Source organism: Equus przewalskii, chromosome 1 (assembly GCF_037783145.1).
Source record: "Equus przewalskii isolate Varuska chromosome 1, EquPr2, whole genome shotgun sequence".
In the NCBI taxonomy this organism is placed as follows: Eukaryota; Metazoa; Chordata; class Mammalia; order Perissodactyla; family Equidae; genus Equus; species Equus przewalskii.
Genome location: NC_091831.1, coordinates 146,927,225 through 146,948,706, shown reverse-complemented (window position 1 = coordinate 146,948,706; position 21,482 = coordinate 146,927,225). Strand labels below are relative to the sequence as shown.

General features: G+C 41.3%; 2 protein-coding genes across 24 annotated transcripts in view; both read right to left on the bottom strand.

Annotated features, from left to right (window-relative positions):
* VPS39 (VPS39 subunit of HOPS complex) overlaps positions 1-18,313 on the bottom strand; it is a 41,167-nt gene extending 22,854 nt beyond the window's left edge. Inside the window, exons 1-10 of one of the 8 annotated variants that reach the window (XM_070583155.1) lie at positions 18,018-18,243; positions 16,440-16,507; positions 16,207-16,316; positions 10,171-10,236; positions 5,122-5,154; positions 4,557-4,621; positions 4,198-4,240; positions 2,876-2,970; positions 1,810-1,908; positions 1,267-1,359 (exon numbers count right to left, since the gene is read on the bottom strand). In XM_070583155.1, the coding sequence (XP_070439256.1) occupies positions 1,267-1,359; positions 1,810-1,878 (162 nt within the window). In that variant the 5' untranslated portion in view covers positions 1,879-1,908; positions 2,876-2,970; positions 4,198-4,240; ... (4 more) ...; positions 16,440-16,507; positions 18,018-18,243. Of the gene's footprint in view, positions 1-1,266; positions 1,360-1,809; positions 1,909-2,875; positions 2,971-4,197; positions 4,241-4,556; positions 4,622-5,121; positions 5,155-10,170; positions 10,253-16,206; positions 16,317-16,439; positions 16,508-18,017 lie in introns of all 8 variants that reach the window. The other 7 variants (XM_070583164.1, XM_070583140.1, XM_008518607.2 and 4 more) reach the window with 7 other exon arrangements.
* A 1,573-nt stretch (positions 18,314-19,886) lies between these two features.
* Positions 19,887-21,482, bottom strand: part of TMEM87A (transmembrane protein 87A) — a 36,042-nt gene continuing 34,446 nt past the window's right edge. For all 16 annotated transcript variants that reach the window (XR_011529385.1, XR_011529379.1, XR_011529378.1 and 13 more), the window contains one exon: positions 19,887-21,139. Coding sequence is in view for 12 of the 16 variants with exons in the window: in XM_008518593.2 (XP_008516815.1) it covers positions 21,098-21,139 (42 nt within the window). In the remaining 4 variants the exon portion in view is untranslated. The remainder of the gene's footprint in view (positions 21,140-21,482) is intronic.

The following is a 21,482-nucleotide window of genomic DNA, read 5'->3' as shown; positions in this document are numbered from 1 at the left end:
GAGGGGTGGATTTCAAAGGGGCAGCAGGAGGGAATTTTTTCGGGTGATGGAACTGTTCTGAATCTTGATTGTGGTGGTGGTTACATAACTCTAGGCACTTGCCAAAACTCAGAAATGGACATGAAAAACAATGAATTTTACTGTATGTAAATAAATGAATAATTTTTGAATAGCCTTGTCCTAAAGCAAGATTTCCCACCCTCAAAAGACTCTACCCTCAAGAAGGTGATGGCAGCATCCTAGCTAATCAGAGGAATGAGAGCCCCACTCATCTTTTGGCTCAGTCCCCCCCACCCCCACCCCTCACAGACTGCCTTCAGCACCTGTTCAGTCAGCTGCACAACAGTGACTTCTCCACGAGTTTGCAACTCTGATGTTGATAAAATTAGGATATTCCAACAACATAAATATGAAACAAATATATTAACTAGATAAAAATGAAGACCTAACACAGTGCAGGGTAGGGAAGTGGGGAGGTGGGAGAAAGGCTTCTAGAATTGCCAAGTCTGGATTGTGAGAGGGGTACACAGCTAAGAAATTTAGATTATTCTAGGAAGTGAATGGTATATCAAACTTTTCTACATATAGAATGCATACTGGAGGAAAAAAAGCCAATGTTGTGAACATTTACCACTTAGGTTAAGGGAAAAAGCATGTTATACAACAACATGTATAATGTGATATTTTTGTAAACAGCGTGGGAGCCCATAAACCAAAAGGTTAACAGTGATTATTTCTGAGGGGGGGGGGGTTAAGGGTGATTTGCACTTCCTTTGTTTTCCTTATCTTTATTTTCCTCTTTTCCATGATAAACACATGTGACTTTGGGGAGAAAAAAATCAGTGAAAATAATTTTTAAAACAAATACACTACAAGATTTTGGCGGGGGGAGACTCAAAGTCTTAAAAATACTTAAATTAACACTAAAATTAGTTTGTAATTCCTGAGCACCAAGGCCTCAAGATAGCAGTCCACAATAATGCTGTTGGACAGGGCAAGAAGTCCTAATTATCTATCCCAATAATTAGATAAAGGATGTGGATAATTCACTATGTAGAGAATTAAGAGTTGACTTTGCCTGGTTGAAGATACACAGACATCTTATTTGTGGGAGATGCTGAGAACATGAAAAATAAAAAACATACACACACAAACCCTCTTACGCCAAAAACTCTACTTAAGGCAGTCTCTTGACCTGTAGTTCAGAAGCACATAATCATCTTCCCCAAGGTAAACTGACGATATTTGCAAAATAATAAGTTTTACCCTTATTAGGTAGTAGTCTCTCTTGAAACCCACACAGATAGAATTTTCACACCATGCCATGGACTTGGGCACATCTGGTACACTAAAGTCCCCCTGAAAAAGAGAGCAAGAGTTCAATGGGAAAGATGTTGAAAGAAAAAAATCATGACCTTCCTGTTATTCCACCCCCATTCTGCAAAACGCCCCTCACCCTCGTCTGAATACACTTCTATAAGCACAAGGTGAGGGAACCACCCATAATAAAAATCTAAGTCACCCACGAACTGGGCAAGGTTTATTTGGAAAAGGTGAAAACCCACTTTGAAATAAACCAATCTGTATAGATGTTGTAGAATTGTACTGCCCCTGCCTCTGAAAACCAGGAAACTTGGACGAGCGGGCGTGAATAAGCTTTCACATAGTCATAGCAGAGCACTATATCTGGAGAGAGCTCCAAGACTGGGGTCCTCACCTTCACCAGAACTGAACAGGAAGTCTTTCAAGCTGTAGGCCAACCACAGCACCTCCCACCCAACCCATGGACCAGGCAACAGCGGAACGTACCTGCAATTCATGAAATTCCCTGTCCCTCCAGAAATAGAGCTGCAGCTTCTTTTTCACAGCTACACACATCCGCAACACCTCCTCACCAGTCTCTGTGTGCTGGGAAGAGACACCCAAAGTAAATGAGGATGTAGACATAACAACTCCATAATGAAATGACAACCACATTAGAGATTTTCTACCTTGAAATGGCTACTAATCTGAAAATCTCCTGTAATACAAAGGCACTAAGCCAGACAAGTTGACCCAAAAAACACCATTCTCTAAGATGTACTCAGAAACAACAGGCTAAAGAACACTTCCTCCCCCAGGGCTGCCAGTCAAAGGCCCCAGCCCCAGCAAGTCTTGTGGACATTCATAATTCAGAGAGGAAAATCCCGGGGCAGGCCTTCACCTACATAACCGCTTCCTCCTTTTTTTCTTAAATGTTTCTCGCTCATGGCTGTCAACACATGCTGGGTCAGGGATCAGCGTGTGTCAGTGACAGCAGGGCCACTTTCAATCCTCTAAAGGAGTTGGGGAGAAAGAAAACGCCTAAGCATAAAACAATGCAGTGTCAATGTAGACCATAAATGCTAAAATGTGATCAAAGCTGAGTTGAGGGGTGAGACAGATTTTGAAGAATGTAAAGATGATGAATTGGCAAAAATAAGGAGAAACGTCTTTCCTGAATAACCAAAACTCCCTAAAGACAACGACCACAATGATATGTTTAGAACAAGAGTCAACTTCATGTCCCATCACCATGTTTGTGATACTGTTACAGTCTCGATTTCCCACTCACGGCGTGTCCACGACAAGTGTTTTTATCCTTGGTTAGTTTGCCTCCTGCCATACAGATGCCGGTACCCTAAGCAGTACACACACAGGGAATGCAAATGTTCCCATTTCAGACCACATGCTCAGTGGGAAACTTCTCTAATACAATCCAAAATCAAACATTCCCTTTGGAGTCTCTACCGGGTTTGGATATCAATGTTATTCTTCCCAACTAATGGTGGGAATGACGTAGGGAAGACGGTATTTATTAAAGCACAAAGTCAAATTTCACCTTGCCCGCACTTACCTGGAGGTCACATGTGAACAGTGATGCTCCTTTTGCCTTTGAAACCGTAGTGATTTGTTGAAATGTCAATAGGTCATGGACATAAATATTATTTTCTGTTTGGAAGGAGGTAAAACATCACTAGAAATTATCACAATTCTCTAGTATAGCCACCTTCAAGACAAAAAAATACTGTGTAACAATCAGAAGAACCAAATGGAAAAGGCTGGTTGAAGACACACCTTCAGTTTAACTAACAATAATTTATTCTGGTCTGTTACCAGAATCACATTACAAAATCCTTAAGAGGTCATTCAGTCTTCTGGACTTGGATATTTTGTTCCTTGAAATTTGGGCTGGCTTGAGTAAAAGAGCTTTCACTTCTAAAACACTCTTATACTCTGTCTTTCTCAAGTCTGGAAATTTGTGATGCAATATTTGTACAAGAAACGGCTTTCAGAGCTACTTAGAATAGGAGGCTCCAACAAGAGAAAGGAAAGCCCCTGTGGATTTTGTACAAACCCATGACAAGGATTTCTTTTCCAGGTAAGCAAGCAAAATAGTTTCACTTGGGCCTCATATCTAGTTTTAGTCATGAAGATTTAGTTACTTTAAATGTTTCCCCTCAATCTAGGAACTAAGTTAAAGAAGATTTTACTATTTGGACCCCGGACTGAACAGTACAGAGGGTGAGGCAAGTTTCTAGTCCTGTGCTTGTCAAGAAAACCTCACTGGCTGCCTTCCGTGAAACTAAGGCTTTTCAAACAAGACCCTGAATAGTCTGGCTCTAATCTGTCTCTCACCTGATATCTTGCCACTACATATCTAAAGTCTGATCACATCTCAAGGCCTTTGCCCAAGCTGTTCCCTCTGCCTATAACGCTCTGCCTACCTCTCTCTTTCTGTTGAAATTCTAATCATCCACTAGATAATATAGTTCCTCCCATTACTAAGATCCCACAATATTTTCTATAAATTTCCATTGTAACTTATCACATTGTATCATGATTACTTTCTGTTATTTCAGTCTTCATAATCAGAACATAAGTTTCAATGACAGACACCATGCCTCATCCAACTTAGTATCCCCAAGGCCTGGAAGAGGGCTCAAGAAATACTTGCTCGACTACTGAATGCATGAAGTGACACTCCTTGCAGAGGAGAGCTCAAGTTCATGGGAGATATTGTTCCCTTTATTACCTGCATGCCCTGCTGTATCTGGTTTGGAACATGCCAATTTCATTGTTAAGAAACTACTACCAAATTAACCACAAAAGTGTTAATTAGGGCATAGCTTTTGTTTTTTGACACATGAAATACAAATGTAACCTACATTTTCTTACCTAACAAGCTGACCAGAATCTTAAACTGGGAAACCACATGGATCTGGAAAATAGCAAATCATTAGACTCAATTAAACATTTCTGACAAGGTTTAGCAACTGCTCATTTAACTACAGTACTAAAAAGTGACTAAAGAGCCTATACCACTCAAAAGGATCTGACTTATATTTATGTGCAATCATAAAGTTTGCTTGTGAAAGAGGATCTCAGCCACATGACGGTTGGACGAGATCCCTGCGCACATGGGAGGACAGAGAGCAGAGGATTCAAAGATTAATAAACAACGTTACCAAGCTCCTAGCTTTGACATGGTCTCATAGAAGTCAAATATTCTTGTAGTGACCACCATCACTGCCTACCTGCTGAATCTTTTTGGAGAAGTTCTTATTGGATTTCTCTAGTGTCACTTCAAACCTGTTGCAACCTATGGAAAAGAAATAAACACTCACAGTTCCAAACACAGGGATACATATAAAAATTACAACAAAAAATGCTGCTGCATACTGCTCTCCTACAGAATCTTCCAGAATTCCTAAAAGACCATTAGTTGGAGCTCTAAAACCTAAAGTCTTCACTGAGCATAGTCAGCTGCTTTCAACTCCAATTTTAAACCAGAGAGTTCCATGCACCTTCACTTGGCATTAGCAGAAAGGATCACACCACAGAAGTTTACTGAGGCTGCAAGGTACTTACGAGTCTGAAGGTCTTGCCCTACAAAATAGTACCTTGGCAAAGTGTTTCACAAAAAAGAGTGTACAAAGTAACAGTCACATATAAGAGCCCAAGCAATGAAACCCAGCCCAAAGCATCCTTGGACGCAGACCAACTGAATCCTAGCAGTTACCGTATGCCCTGCCTCATAGGACAGGGCAAATGCTCAAGACCATAACCAGAGCTAAAGCAATTTAATGCATCTACACTTACGGCCACTTTCAGGTGATGCTACATCTGCTGGCACTGTCGTGAAAAAGGGGAAGAAAGTTATATTCCATAAAAACATGTGAAGCCAGCCTTGCCGGGATAGCAAAAACATTCAGCCTCAAAAGTCACCAGAGTGAGAAAAAGAATAGTCAACATAATAATAACAGTAGCTATCATTAACTAAGCAACAATGAGGTGCCAGGTTCTGGGTTTAAAAATTTATGTATATTTTCTGTAACTTCACAACCACCCCAAGAAGGAGGTATTATTACTCAACTTTACATGTGAGAGACCTGATGGGTCAAGCAGTTAGGTAGCGTGGTGAGACAACCCAGAAGCAAACCTGGGGCTGGATCTAAAGCCTGTGTGCTGAGCACAACCCTGCTACCTGCCTCCCGGCTCATGGAGAGACTGTCCACACTGCTGCCCACAGGCTGCTCCCCGCAGCTAGCTGTGCCCCTGCCCCCAGGAAGTCGGTGGAGATTCTTTGAGCAGACCCAAGTGCCCGTCTCACCAAAGCTTGTCTTACTTCCTCCATGTGTGCCTCAGCAGAGGAGATAAAGAAGGGGCCCTGAAGCTCTGGGAGATTCAAGAACATGCCCTGGATTCTGCCATTATATTTCACAAGAAAAAAAGTAATTCAGCCACTTCCTGCTTGAAAAGAGTTCTGTATTTGAAAAGAGCTTTATTATTACTTCTAACAATTCTCTATATAAGCAGAATTATCTAGGGCAGAGATTTTCAAACTTCTTGGTTTCAGGAAACCCTTCATAATCTTAAAATTATCGAGGACCTTGAAACTTTTACATGGGTTATATCTATCACTACTTACCATATCAGAAATTAAAACCAAGAAATTTTTTTTTTTTTTCTGAGGAAGATTAGCCCTGAGCTAACTACTGCCAATCCTCCTCTTTTTTCCTGAGGAAGCCTGGCCCTGAGCTAACATCCATGCCCATCTTCCCCTACTTTCTATGTGGGACGCCTACCACAGCATGGCTTTTGCCAAGCAGTGCCATGTCCGCACCCAGGATCCGAACGGGCGAACCCCAGGCCGCCGAGAAGCAGAATGTGTGCACTTAACCACTGCACCACCGGGCCGGCCCCCAAAAAAATTTTAAAAAGATGTATTTATTGACTCATTTAAAAATAACAGTAATAAGTCCATTATACGTTAGCATAAATAACATACTTTAAGGAATATTAACTATTTTTATGAATTAAAAAAATGCTCTGCTTTACATTTTTACAAATCTGTTTATTGTCTGGCTTAAGACAGCTGACTCTCACATCTGTTTCTGCATTTAATCTGTTTTGATACATTGTTTTGGCTTAAGTATATGACAAAAATCTGTCTTCACAAGGACACATAGTTGGAAAAGGGGGGAATATTTTAATAGCTTTTTCAGATAATTGTGCATCTTCTTTGATACTATACCAAAACTTGACAAGTGGAATTTCTAACAATATGGAATCTGAAACCTATTAATAAACTTTCCTGTTAGATTAAAATCCATTGGTCTATCTTACACTTTGAATGAATCTTTTACTCACACATGATTTAGAAACTTCATGCATTGGAAAATATAGGTTCATTGAATTATACAGATTTTCCAAATGTTGGCACATTTTGTCATAGGATTAAAAAAAAAAAATCACCCCCAATCTCATCAGAAAAATCTTGAAGTATTGAGAAGCTGTCAAGCTCCTAGGGGCAGAAACAATTTTTTCACAATTCTCATTGTCTCTTGAAAGCTCTAACTTTATCATTAGCAACAAATACTGCCAGTTGTTTTCTTTGAAGTGACAGGTTCTTTTTGCTCATTTTTGAGAAAACACCTACCAAATACCCAAATGGTCTGAAAAACCATAGGCTATCTGTCACTCTTTCAAGCAAAAGTGATGCTCCATGAAAAAGTGGCCAGTTCAGCTCATAACTCAATCACATAAATACTATTACACCAGACAACCATAATGTTTCCTACCCTGTCACACAGCAAAGTACTTCCTATTACATCACAGAGCTTATTAAAAAGATGTGTTCTAAAACGTCAAAATATAAAAAAAGAATAATTTTACTGCCTCACCAAGAACATTCTTAGGTGAAACTGGCTTTAAAAAAAACGAAAAGAAAAACCACCGTGAGTGCATGCTGAAGAACAACACAATGACCACTAGCACAGTTTGGTACTAACAAGTTTGCTGACCACTGCCTTGAACTTGTGCTAAGGGGCCAGCAGTTTCAGCTGCCATTTCTTTTGTACCGTCAGTGCAAATGTCAGTAAGTGTCAGTGAAAAAAAACAAATAACATTTGGTGTTACCATGAACTTAGTTTTGACCTTGTGGATCCTCTGAAACGATCTTGGGAACCCCCTGGGGTCTACAGATCACACTTTGAGAACTGCTGCTCTAGGGTGACGGTGCCAATGAAGTCAACCTAAAATTATTAAGGCCTTAGATGCAAACTAACCTAACCCCTGTTTAAGAGTAGAATGAGGCCAAGAGATGTTTATGAGCTCAAAGGATCAGCTCAGAGCAGATGAGAACCCAGTCCCCTTAATCTTAGTCTTTCCGTAACATCTTATTACTCTCTCCCTTTCCTCAGAAAGACAGTCTAATTGCAGCCCTACCTAGGTTTGAAATATCTCAAATTTAGAAACCAAGTTAGTTCCACAGATGATTCATGGTGGCCCAGGTCTATTTCTGGTCCCTAAGCAGACCAGAGCTGGGCCAGAACTGAACTGTTCTCTAAGGGTTTAGGGAGAAGTGAAGTTTCTAACCAGTTTCCTTTCCTAATTGTCTAAGGTAGGTTAATATTGTTATTCAAGTTACCTATGGGGAAAGCAAGGCCCAAGAATATTAAATAACTTGTCAAAGGTTCCATGGTGAATTGAACAACAGGGCAAGGAGCAGTCACCAACAGGGTTCCAAGTCAGATTAACACTAATATTACCAGTTTGAGTCTATACTATGTTGAATGGTTTATTTTTACAGTCTAGTTTTCAATTCCTCAAAACTCATACAGAAATGATATACTAAATAAATCACTTGATCGTAGTGTTTATTATTTGATGGCACAAAGAACGAATTATTTATCGGGGTAAGAATATCAGACTCTCTTATTTCCCTGTCCTGCACAGTATCTGAGCCCACAGTAGATAGTCCAAACACAGTTGTTGAATGCTGAATAAAATCCAAGGCAAGCTTAATTTTTAAATTATAGACTGGGTAGATGACATAGAATGCAAATATTCTGGCTCTGAGAACTAAAACTTTAAAGCAAGGGCCAGCAAAGTACCATCCATGGGTCCAATCCAGCCCTCCAAAAGTTTTTGCATATAAAGTTTTACTGGAATACAGTCATCATTTACACATTGTCTACGACTGCTTTTTTGCTACAACGGCAGTTGAGTAGTCAAGACAGAGAGCTTATGGCCTGCAAAGCCTAAAATATTTACTATTTGGTCCTTTTTGGAATAAATTTGCTGACTCCTGATTTAAAGGAAAGTTGAAACACTTAGAAATGAAATAAACCCTCTGTTTCGATCTTCTGGTTTCTCTCCTTATCCCACCAAAGAACCTGACCAAGTGCTTCCTCTTCCCCTGCCGCACCAGCGAGGGCAGCAGAATGTGCCATTCCCAAACATGCTGCTTTGGCATAAGGATTATTTTGAGATAAAGGCAATTGAGAAGAAGCACACACAAGAGAAGCTCTCGGCTCACTCACTTCAAATTGCCCAAAAGCAGGGCATAAATCTACAAAGGTATCCCCCACTCCCCTCTCCACCAGAAAGGACAGAATTTAATCACTGCAGATAACTCTAGACCCTTATGAGCCCAGAGGGATCTACATGACAAACATCTCCAAACAGCTTCCCCCGTACATTTGTCTTCCCACAACTGGCCACCAAAGTCCTTTTCTTTGTCTTGTCTTGTTGCTTCTCTAAAAATTTATTCTTTGCTTGTTAAGATGCTCTTAAGCCCAAGTTCTAACCACCCCATTGAGTCCCTCATCATTGAGTGCTCCCATGTATATGTGTCATGTACATGTTCATAAACTTCTGCTTGTTTTTCTCTTGTTAATCTGTCTTTTGTCAATCTAATTTACAGCCAATGAACCTTAGATGGGTAGAGGGAAAAAGAATTTTTTCCTCCCCTACACTGGTTAATGCTCTTTTTCCCCAATGCCGCCCCTGCTCCAGGTTCCAAAGAGAAGGTTCTATTTCCACTCTTACCTTAAGCTATTAGGTTGAAAGCTAGGAAATTTGTTTTTTTCTAATATGGTCAAATAGAGACAGTTTCATATGGTTCAACCTAGCCTGTCATTAACAGCAGATTTCTACAGATTCTGTAGCTCCAGGGTATAATATCCAAACACATCAATTTTTCATAAAGAAAGCACAGAAATAAAATTAGGAAAAGAGAGTGAGGTACCTTTTTTCCCACTAGATGATACTCTAAAAGAATAAATTTCAAATACTTTTACTTATTAGTCTACATTTTTACTGACAAAGTCACATTTGATTAGAGCTTTAGTTTTCAAAGCCCTTGCACCTGACCCCAACAATTTTGTGACAAAGATACTATTTTATAGAAGAGGAAATTGACATTGGAAAGGACCTACTCAACAGCCACGCAGCCAAGAAATAAAGCTGGACTCAAACCCAGGGCCTCTCTGTCCCAGCCTAACCCCCGTAAGTTAACAAGATCTTTTAAATCAATGACTCCTAATTTCGTTTCCTACCACACCATTTACATAAGAATCTTATTCCCATCAGTACTATTTCTTGTTTCTGACAGTGAGTCTCCAAGAAGTGAGAAGGGGGGAAATATCCAGCCCCATCTCCCAGATATAGCCAAAAAAACAACAAACGCTGGAGATTCTCACATTTCTCCCCACTTTCCCACTGCACTACCCCAACCCCCAATCACTCCTTTAACGGCCCAGGAATCACTGATGCCACAGTTGTATGCTAGCTGACAATCAAAACTTTTTTTTTTACACGAGCAGTAAGCCGCCTCTTTCTCAGTCCTGGAAAGTTGCCACTTACCAACATCCTTCCGAATCCTATAGAGAAGAAGATGTCCTTGTTTGGTTCCAACGAGAAGCCATTCCTCTGGAAAAGAAAAGAGCTGTGAGAAAGGTCAGTCAGCTTTAGTAAGACCCTATTTCTTTAGCTGGGGCTTGTAATCAGAAATCAACGGGTCAAGAAAATGAATTGCTTTTGATAGCAGGTGATTTGCAAAGGTAAAGAATGTTTATATTCAAGATATGTTTGAGAATCAACCAAACAAAAAAGTATTTATCGAACAATTACTAAGCTAGACATTTTAGAGAAAAAAAACATCTCTGGCTTTACTGTTTCAAAATTAAACTGACTAAAAACATGATGGAAGTTTATAAAATCATAAAATGGATAGTATAAACATGAAACTACGTACCTAATCTCAAATAACAACTAAAAGGCATCCTTTGAAGGTTCAATGGTTTTACTTTAGGGGAAATAAGAAGTGCCACAGCATTTCGAATTTACAGAATTATCTCAAAAGATGGTCTAGCAGATAATAACAAGTGTTGACAAAGATAGGAAGAGACTGGAAGCCTCACACTGTTGGCAGGAATATAAACGGTGCAGTCACTTTGGGAAACAGTCCGGCAGTTCCTCAAAAGATGAAAACATAGGGTTACCATCGAACCTAGCAATTCCACCCATGGGCATACACACAAGAGAAATGAAAACATACGCCCACACAAAAATTTGTACATAAATGTTCATAGTAGCATCATTTGTAATAGTCAAAAGGTGGAAACAGTGCAGATGTCCATCAACTGAAGAATGGATAAACAAAATGTGGCATATCCATACAATGGAACATTAGCCAGACTTTAAAATGAAGCACTGTTGGGGCCAGCCCAGCGGCATAGTGATTAAGTTCAGCGTACTCCAATTCGGTGGCCCAGGTTCACAGATTCGGATCCCAGGCACCGACCTACACCACTCATCAAGCCACACTGCAGAGGCATCCCACATACAAAATGGAGGAAAGATTGGCACAGATGTTAACTCAGGGCCAATCTTTCTCAAGCAAAAGGAGGAAGACTGGTAATAGACCTTAGCTAGGCCCAATCTCCCTCACTAAAAAAAAAAAAAACCAAAGCGCTGTTACATGCTACAATAGGGATGAACCTGCCATGCTAAGTGAAAGAAGCCAGACAAAAAAGGCTACATATTGTCTGATTCTATTTCTATGAAATGTCCAGAACAGGCAAATCTATAGAGACAGAAAGATTAGTGGCTGCCTAGGGCTGGTGGGCTTGGGGGAAAATGGGGAGTGACTGCTAATGTGGACAGGGTTTCTTTTTAGGGTGATGAAAATGTTCTAAAATTCATGTGGCAACTCTGTGAATGTACTAAAAACCACTGAATTGTATACTTTAAATGGGTGAATTGTATGATATATTAATTACATTCCAATAAAGCTCTTATTAAAAAAAAAGAAGATGGTCTAGGCCAGTGGTTCTTAATCCTAATGTGTCTGAGAATTATTTGAGGGTTTGTTAAAACAAACTGACGCCCTGGGGCCGGCTCCATGGCCGAGTGGTTAAGTTCGCATGCCCGCTGCGGCAGCCCAGGGTTCAGATCCTGGGCGCGGACACGGCACCGCTCATCAAGCCACATTGAGGTGGCATCCCACATCCCACAACTAGAAGGACCTGCAACTAAGATGTACAGCTGTGTGCAGGGGGGGTTTGGGGAGATAAAGCAGGAAAAAAAAAAAAAGGAAGACTGGCAACAGATGTTAGCCCAGGTGCCAATCTTTAAAAAAAAAAAAACAAAACGAAGCCCTGCCTTCAGTTTCTGATTCAGTTGTTTTGGAATGTTTTGGAAGTAGGCCTGGGAATTTGAGAGTGTGTGTGTGTGTGTGTGTGTGTGATTAGCCCTGAGCTAACATCCATTGTCAATCCTCCTCTTTTTTTTTGCTTGAGGAAGATTCGCCCTGAGCTGACATCCGTGCCAGTCTTCCTCTACTTTGTATGTGGGATGACTCCACAGCATGGCTGATGAGCGGAGTAGGTCTGCACCCGGGATCCGAACCTGTGAACCCCAGGCCACGGAGGCAGAGCGCACAGAACTTTAACTACTCAGCTACAGGGCCCGTCATGAATTTGCATTTTTAACAAGTTCCCAGGTGACGCTGATGCTGTTGGTTCAGGGTCCTCATTTTGGAAGACACTCGTCAAGGCGAAATATAAAGAGGTTCCAAAATGATTTAAACAATTACCCTAACAGATCTCTATGAAATCATTAAGGGAAGTTCAGCATGTGCAGATGCTTCCTCAGCTTTCTGATGCTGTAACACAAAGGTCACTCATTCCTTTCATAAGCTCTCCTGATCCTTTGAAAAATAAAATATTGGATAATGGGACAAATAGATAGCCTTTATTGAGCACCAGGAAATGCTAAGCACATTTCATGTTATTTCACTCATCCTCACAACTATCCTTTGAAGTATGTCCTTTTTTAAAATCCCCATTTTACAAACGAGGAAGTTGAGGCCCATGAGATAAGTAACTTGTCCAGAGTCACACGTGTAGTAAGTGGCAGAGGCAGGATTCTAACCCCAATCGGTCTGATCCCTAACCACGTGCTGTAATGCACTTGGTAAGGGATCCCACGTCAAAAGAATGGGTGTTGGCCAGCGGTTGTCTGAAAGGCAGCGGTTCTAGTTATAAAACAGGTCAGGAGCCACATCAGGAACATTTCTCCAGGTTGATGTCCTTAGTCTTCCAGAAAGAGTGATCCTGTCTTCTTTTATTTTTTTGTTTTAAAGCAGAGGCAGGACACAGAAAGTAAGACACTGTGTGCTCTTAACGACATAGATGGAAATCAGAAATAACACCAGCTCTAATGGAATGCTGGAGATTTATACTGGAGCAGAACACAGAAAAAAATTCAGTTCACAATGCTTGCTTTGTAAAAGATATTACATTTAGAACTCTACTTACAGATATCACTATATTGAGCAATTGGAATATTGAGGTTGATTTTGGGGACACCCACTGAAATTTCAGATATAAATAAAATGAAGTGGAATTTTTTTTTAAAATGCACTTATAACAAACATACAAATTTATACTCAAAAGGTGAACTTAATGTTGACCATCTTCCCCATCCTTCCCTCTCCACTCTGCCTCCCAGACCCCTGCCAGGTCCTGTTTTTATCTCTTTTAACAGCTTCAGCTTCCTCCCAAGTCTGCCAAGGCCTGCCAATTTCACCTCTACAGGGTACCTCACAACAGCCCACTCCCCGACAGTCTCTCCAGGGACCCACGTGATGGCCTCAACTGGTCTCAGTCTACACATCCTTCCATGTTTACGGTCGGTTACTTAAAGCAGACCGCCAATGTTGTCACACTGGGACTTAAAAAATCCTCATGAGGGGCCGGCTCCGTGACCGAGTGGTTAAGTTGAGGTGGCGTCCCACATCCCACAACTAGAAGGACCTGCAACTAAGATATACAGCCGTGTACACGGGGGGGTTTGGGGAGATAAAGCAGGGAAAAAAAAACAAAAACAAAAAGACTGGCAACAGTTGTTAGCCCAGGTGCCAATCTTTAGGGAAAAAAAAAAAAAAATCCTCATGAAGCTGCACTACCAAAATATGAAGTCAAAATCCTAAGCATGACACTGGAGAGTCTACTTTCCATTTTCACTGAAATGTTTATTCACCAATAGATGTTTCTTATCAAATGCCTACCTTATTGGTCATAAAACAGTATCAGATAAATTCACCAAAATTTGTAAAGAATATTTTTAATTGAAATTTTATTTGACCCTTCTCAAACTTTCCATTGGAGGTACTGAGGAAAAATGCATTTATCATATATGCAAAATATTGTAACAATTCTCTTTTAAGTAGTGAAAGCACCACACACATACTCATTCCTAATCCTCAAACTTTTAAGGAAAAACAGTGTATCATCCAGACATAATAATAGCACAGAACCCTGAAGAGGCTTGATTTGGTTACAGAAATCAGTGGGAGCTCAGGTGGCCAGAGGACCTGACCCATGTTGGGCCTGCATGCTCTGTAACATGTCACCATATAACACATCCATGCATGCAAGACACACAGAATGAGAAGCCTGCAGAGCAGGCACAGCACAGAGTAGACAGTGCCTTCTGAAACTCAACACTGCATATCAGAAAGTAGAACACACTACACAAATGGGTAACACACACGTAAACAAACGAGAGTCAGCCCTAGAAAATTCCTGATGGCCCAATTCCGGGCCACAAGATTGGACTTGATCCCTCCTGAGAAGTGAGTAAGGCTGGGCCCTCTTGCTCATAATTACCCTAATGAAGCTCTGTCCAACAGTGCAACCCAGTCCAACCTCATGTCATAAACAATTCCATTCCCGGCCCAACACTGGCCACTGCAGGGAATACAGAGATGAATAAGGTGGTAGTCACGGCCCTTCTTTGGGTCATGGGGCAAACAACAGTGTTTCTCAAAGTGTAGGCTCCTGATGAGGCAGATCAGAATTGCTTGGACTTACTAAAAATGCACATTCCTGAGCCCTGCTCCCAGAGATTGTGAGTCAATGATTTTGCGGTGGTGCCCTGAAATTTGCGTTTTTAAATTTAATTTATTACATGAGACATTTACATAGTTCCAAAGCTAAAACTGAGAAGTCGGGCTCCCATCCTGCCTGCTCCATGTTCTCTCCTTTCTGCTACAGGTAACCACTTCAGTAATTTTTGATTTATCTTTCCACTGTTTCTTTGAATAAGTAAATATGATTGTGTATACACACATACAAATACACATACAGACAAATCTGCATTTTTTTACAGGCTTGGAATATATATTAAAGTTTGAGAACCAGGCTCTAGAAGCAGACATGATTTACTGGGTATGTAACCTTGGAAAAATTACTTAAATTCTCAGGTTCTTCCTTTGCAAAATGGAGTTATTATTTCATAAAAGCTTAATACAGATTAATACTCAATAAATGGAGGCTATTCTATTAATACCATTATTAATTAATTAAATACATAATGAATACCCATCATGAGTCAGGAACTGTTCCAGGCACTGCAAATAAAGCAATGTACAAAACAAAGTTCCTGCTATGAAGGAATTTATATTCTAATATCGATTGGAGGAGACAATAATACATAAAATAGCATTAGGTGGCAATCCATGATAAGAAGGATAAGGCTGAGTAAGAGAATAGCACAATGGTAGATGAGGCATTCTCCTTCATATAAGATACTTAGGGAAGGTGTTGCTGATTTACGTGATATTTCAGCAGAGACCTGAATGAGATGAGGAATGAGCCATGTAGTATGCAGGGCAAGAGAGTGCCAGGGGGTGGAAACAGCAAGTGCAAAGGCCCTGAGGTATTTACATGCTTTGTGTGTTCAGGGAACAAGGAAGACGGTGTGACTAGTACCAGAAAGGAGCAAGGGGTAAAAGCATAGGAGATAAAGTCAGGCAAATAACCAGAGGTCTAATCATGTCAGATGTAGCCAACCATGGTAAGGACTTGGGAACTTATTCCAGTTGTGATGGGAAACTACGGGAGGGTTTTAAGCAGAAGAGAGATGTGATTAGATTAAGTTTTCAAAGGATCACTCTGCCTCTGTGTGAACAGAAAATTAAAAATGGCACAACGGTAAACACCAGGTGATCAGTCAGGAGACTACTACAGTAGTTCAGATGAGAGAAGATGGTGCCTTGTCAAAAGTAGAAAGAGTGGAGATAGAGAGAAGTGACTGGATTCTAGATTTATTCTAGAGATAGAGTACATGAGATTTGCTGATGGACTAGATGTGATGTATAAGAGAATAAGAGAAGTTAAGAATGATTCCAGGGCTTTTGGCATTAGCCAAATAGGTAAAGAGAAATGCCATTTGTTGAAGTGTGGGATACAGAGAGACAAGCATGTTTTGGGAGAATGGAATCAAGAACTCTTTTGGCCACACTATTAGACATCCAGGTGAAGATGCTGAAAAGACAGCTGGATTCTATAACTCTAGAGTTTAGGAAGAAGTCATCATCATCAGTATCCTCACCATTTCCATCTCCAAGGAGAAAGATTATGGCATCTCTACGACATCTTCCAGCTCAAATTTGTCTGGCCCTGCGTGATCTGGCTCCTGGAGGTTCCTGGATGAACTTTCCACTTTAGGACACAGCAGAGATAAAAGGAGTAATGACTAGAAATAGAAATGTTGCTGCTAAAATCTTAAAATAAAGTATTTTGGAGGCAGGGGTAGTAAATGGCCTCTTATAGCCCAATACCTACCACAGCATCCTAGGAGGCAAAGGGCACTTTTCCTGTTTGGTTGGAGATCAAGGCAGGCGAAAAGCTACCTATCATTTCAAAACAATGTTCGTGAAAAGCACAGGTGTAGGGAATCTTTACCATAACAAAGCGGAGTTGGTGAAGAGGTTGAGCTACACGTACTACTATCCCATAGGGTATGAGAGTCAAGGATTCTGACAAGCTAAGAAAAGTGTGGTAAGCAGCTCCATCCCTCCTTTCAGCAGCATATGTCCTAGGCTGAGTTGGGTACCCCCTTCCATGTTCCCATAATAGGCAGCATATGTCTCTTGTGTCATTTAACTTGTATCATAATCTGTTCATACATCTTTGTCCTCTACTGTGTGTCCTAGGAGCACAGGCACTGTTTCTTACTCATCCTTGTATTCCTGTCCCTACCAGACAGACTGGTCCATATAGGTACTTAATACATATTTGATGAAGAAACAGGGGAATGAAAAGGACCAGGACAGCTTAGTGCAGAGGTGTGATTTTAAAGAGGCCCAGGGCTCCTAAAGACAGGAGAGGTGCACGTTAACATGAAGATCTGTAGTGAAAGCACCCTACTGAAGAGGCAGTGAAGAACTCTGCAAGGCTGACCGGGTGCCACATCCACAGAGGATGGATAAGATGCCAGCCACCACCAAGATTCCACCAGGCCCATCATGGCTCCCTAGCTCAGTCTAAGATACGATTAGAGTTCTGAGCCACCTTTTTACGGCCCTGGATTTCTCCGACCCAGACACTGACAAGAAAGATTGAAATTATTTGTCAGTTCTTCGGTGGCTGTGAGCAGACACAATTGCTCATAGATAAGAGCATAATGTTCATAGTTAAGAGTCAAGGTTTAGACCCCTTAAATCATATGCATCCTGGAGCATTCAAGAGATGCCAGACCATGCTTTCTGCACTGGCCAATCCCAAGAGGATTATGCAAGTTTTTATGGGTTAGATGTCATGACAGCCTGGAATGATGCTCTTCTACCCACAGAGCTGGGTAACTTGGGCACTTTGAAGAGAAGGCAATCAACCACTTGGCTAGGTTAAGAGTTTAGAGTAACAACGTGAGTTACCAACAGTAACGAGAATGACGAGTGATCACTAAGGGAAAAAAGGCATATGGCGTTAACTTGTTCAACGCCCCCACAAAGTGCTGTCTTTCACCTAGAAAACAACACAATCATTTGGACAAGTTCAAGGCCCTGGCAGGCTGAGAACTTCCCACTTTTTGTCCCTCCAAACTAACGACTTCTTGGGAATCGAAATAAGCCAAAACTGAGCACAATTCATAAGGAAAGCTCAACCTCCATCTCTGTACCGAGAGCAAGGGCGAGTGGAACGTCCCTAAGATGCCTGAGTCTGTGGGGATGGCCCAAACAGCCCCACCGCCCTCGCTGTCTACAGTGCTCTGCCCTCCTCATCCCAGGCCCCTCTCGGACAGCGTCCGACCGGAGCCCACACAGCCAGACGCCTGACCACTTCCCTAGCCTCGTGAAAGGTCCGGACTGCTCGCGCGCTGACCTGGCCTCGGCCCCTCGGCCCCTCGGCCCCTCGGCTCACCCCAGGCAGCCAGACAGTCGATCTGCAGAGGCAGCTTTTCTAAGATCGGCACCGGCTCGAAGGCGTCGTGCATGGCGGCGAGCAGACAATCGTCGCGGCAGTCTCACCCGGAGTGAGTTGGGCCGGGCTCGGCGCGGGCCAGAACCAGGCCAAGGAAAGGGCCGACCAGGACCCGGCCAGCGACCCCAGCTACAGGCTCTTCGGCAACAGAGCCATCATCAACAGCGGACTTCCTGCTGAGCTAAGCCCGCCCCTTCCGCCGCCCAAGCCCCGCCCCTTCCGCCCCGGCCGCTAATGCACCTTCGAGGAATGGCCGGGTGCTTGGGAGTCTTCGTCTGGCACCCAGAACTTCCCCGAGTGGAGCCCGAGTAGCCAAGGGGTTAACGAGAAAGGAAAAAGATCTTAATCTTAGCATTGCCTTAGGCAGTGTAACGTGGTGGTGAAGAATTCGGGCTTTGGCGCCAGTTAGACCTGGGATGGAAATCTATTTAGGAGATGACCTGTGACGTTTAAGAAATTAAGAATCTCCAGAGGCCTTAGTTTTGTTATCTGCAAAATGATGGTAGTGTTACGTATCTACTAGCGTTGTGAGCGCTTGCCAACGCCTGACACACTCTAAGCACTCGATAAATGGTTTTAGTAATAACCCCAACCAGTTCAAGTACCTTACCCTTGCATTTTAAAGGTGATTGTAGGCCAGTGGTTCCCAAATCAGCAGCGTCAGCATCACCTGGGAACTTGTTAGAAATGCAGTCTCAGGCCTCATTCCAGCCCTACTGAGTCAGAAACTGGAGTAGGGAGTCCAGCAGTCTGTGTTTGGGTAAGTCCCCAAGGTGAATCCATGCACTTTTAAAGTTTGAGAACCACCACAAGGATGATCTGTATCTGGCAGTTTCCCCCGAAGAAGATAGCAGGTGTGTCATAAAATTAAGCATTTAAGGTTGAAAGCAAAAATGTAAAAGAAAAGGAGTCTCTGATATAGAAGTATAGTAAAAAAACTGAGCCTGGTCACTTTACTTTTACGCAATGTCAGTTTCTTCATCTGTAAATTAGGAATATTGTCCCATCTTTACCAAGTGCTGTATCTGATAATCAAATGAAGTCACTTCAAGTAGTAAGAAACACAAGAATTGCTAAACAAATCTCGTGTTATGGCTGATTTTCACCACAGAAACCCAACACCTTGAAAATTTAGAATTGCCAGCTGCTGTAATGGAAGAAGGTCTAATACCTAGCAGTTCCAGGTCCAAAGACTGAGACCAAAATCAACAATTAAACTCTAAGGTAACAGGTCAATGTGAAACTATAAATTTCTTCTGAACCTGTTCTAAAAAATGATACATATACCCAATCACAGTAACATAAGCAGCCATAAGAGAAAGCAGAAAAAAGCAGATCCCGGGCTAGAGAATTTGTACTATACACTCCTGCTTAACACATTAGGGTTTTTTCCCCTAGTCTCAGGTCAACATCTAACCAGCCTCAAAAGATATGTGACCAACTCTCCTGCTGCATTATAACGATTACTCGCTTGCTAAGTTTTAGTAGGAAAAAACAAAAGCACATAACAGCAGCCTTTTGGTAATGTGTTAACCCGGGAGTAATCAGTTCTTCATATTGTTCCTTAGAGATGATGCCTCGGGGATTTTTTAAAAAATCACCACAGCAAACAGCTATAGAGAAATGTTACATAAATGTAAACACTTCCATTACAGTATGACTTAGTGAAAACTGTGGTGGTGTTGGTCATTGATTTCAAAAGATAAGACAGAATAAAAACCACGGAAGGAAAATTCCCACGAGAGAGAGTTGTAGAGAAAGAAGGGTCTTTAGAGAAAGTCTAGGGAAAAAATGAGAAAAATATATTAATTTTGTTAAAATTTTTTTTATATTAAAAAGTGGCATGAACTTTCTATGTAGAACAAAAATCTTGAGAAGGCAAAAGTGGACAAAACCATTAAAACAGAAATATAGTGCTTCCAATGAATCCCATCACCTTGTGATGTCTCTTATAAACAGTCTCTAAACCAATACCAGATACAAGAACAGTCGATCTAAAGGATGAGCAGCAGTCCAGGGCCTCCACACTACTTCATGCAGGAAAAACTGTTTAAATTAAGCCAGGAGAACCAGTTTCCTTTGTGTTAGCTCCTGCTTGTGAAGCATTAGTCCCTTTAGCAGGGTGCTCACTCACAAGCACTTTGATGGAGTGCCTCTCTGCGCGGAGTGCATCACCCAGTGAATGGCAGAAGGCAAACAAAGCATTGCCTAGGTCTCTGCAGTGCTGCCCTCGGAGGCTTACAAAACAGTAGTTAAAAGTTCGGGAGTGTGCACCACATTGCCAGCAATGGGATGTGTCACAATAGCAGATGTCAAAAGAGTTAAGCTAATATTTCTCTCTAAAGTACATCTGAAATAGAAAAATCTTTAATATACACCATTTGTAAACAAAATTGCACTTGATTTTGCTTTTTTAAATGATGTGAATCATACTGTAACAGTTTCTTTTTTTTTTTGCTGTCCTTTTCATCATTCATAGAACCATGGCTCCTTAACTCAGGACTCTTTTTTTTTTCTCAAAACTACCTCTGCAAGATGTTACCTTGGCTTCCCAGGAAATGGAAAGATAATTTACAATTTCCCCCATCACCTATGTAACTCCCTAAATAAATAAAAATTACAGGCAGTTGCTCCTGGAGATTACATATTACGGTGTTGATGTCACAGTTCTTTAGAAGATGTTAAACTTTTTAGTCTGACAGATTAAACAATTTAAACATTACAGAAGGCTCAGGAACAACATACATAAGTTGCATAAACATCCATGTCAGAGTATGGCAGGGAAAGGGGCATCAATGTTGTAAATAAGAAACTTGTAGATTTTTCTCATCCTATGAACTTGTTTTCAATGAGAAGTCCTCCTTGCTCTGACACCTCTGGCCAGCTCCAATGCACAAAGATCAAGGAACAGATCAGGATGTCGCTGCCTCCTTTAATCCCATGGGGTAGTGTAAAGACTGACACAGAAGCTGATCTCTTCCCAGATACTAGCCATCTTCAACTGCACATCTTCCCATTCTTTACTCCATTTTGGACCTTTCAAAGTGTGTGATCATTCGTTCCTACGGGGGAAAAAAGGTTTATTCTAAGTATATTAATTCCAAATATCTTCTACAAAGATGATGCACACACACATTTCCCACAAGTATTTGTTTATGTTCATTAAATATTTAGAGAGAGAGTGCCTAACCATCTATGAAGATTTGAGACATACAGATGTCCAGCCACCCAAGATTAACTGAATCAAAACCTCTAGGCTTCTGGAAAACCACAAGTGAAAAGAACTGTATATTTGAGAGTCAATTAAAATGATGAAACAAACATTTACTTAAGATTAACCTTTAATAAAAATGTCTCTCCTTTGATTCAGTAATTAAACTTGAAGAAACAGTCAAGGATGTGGGC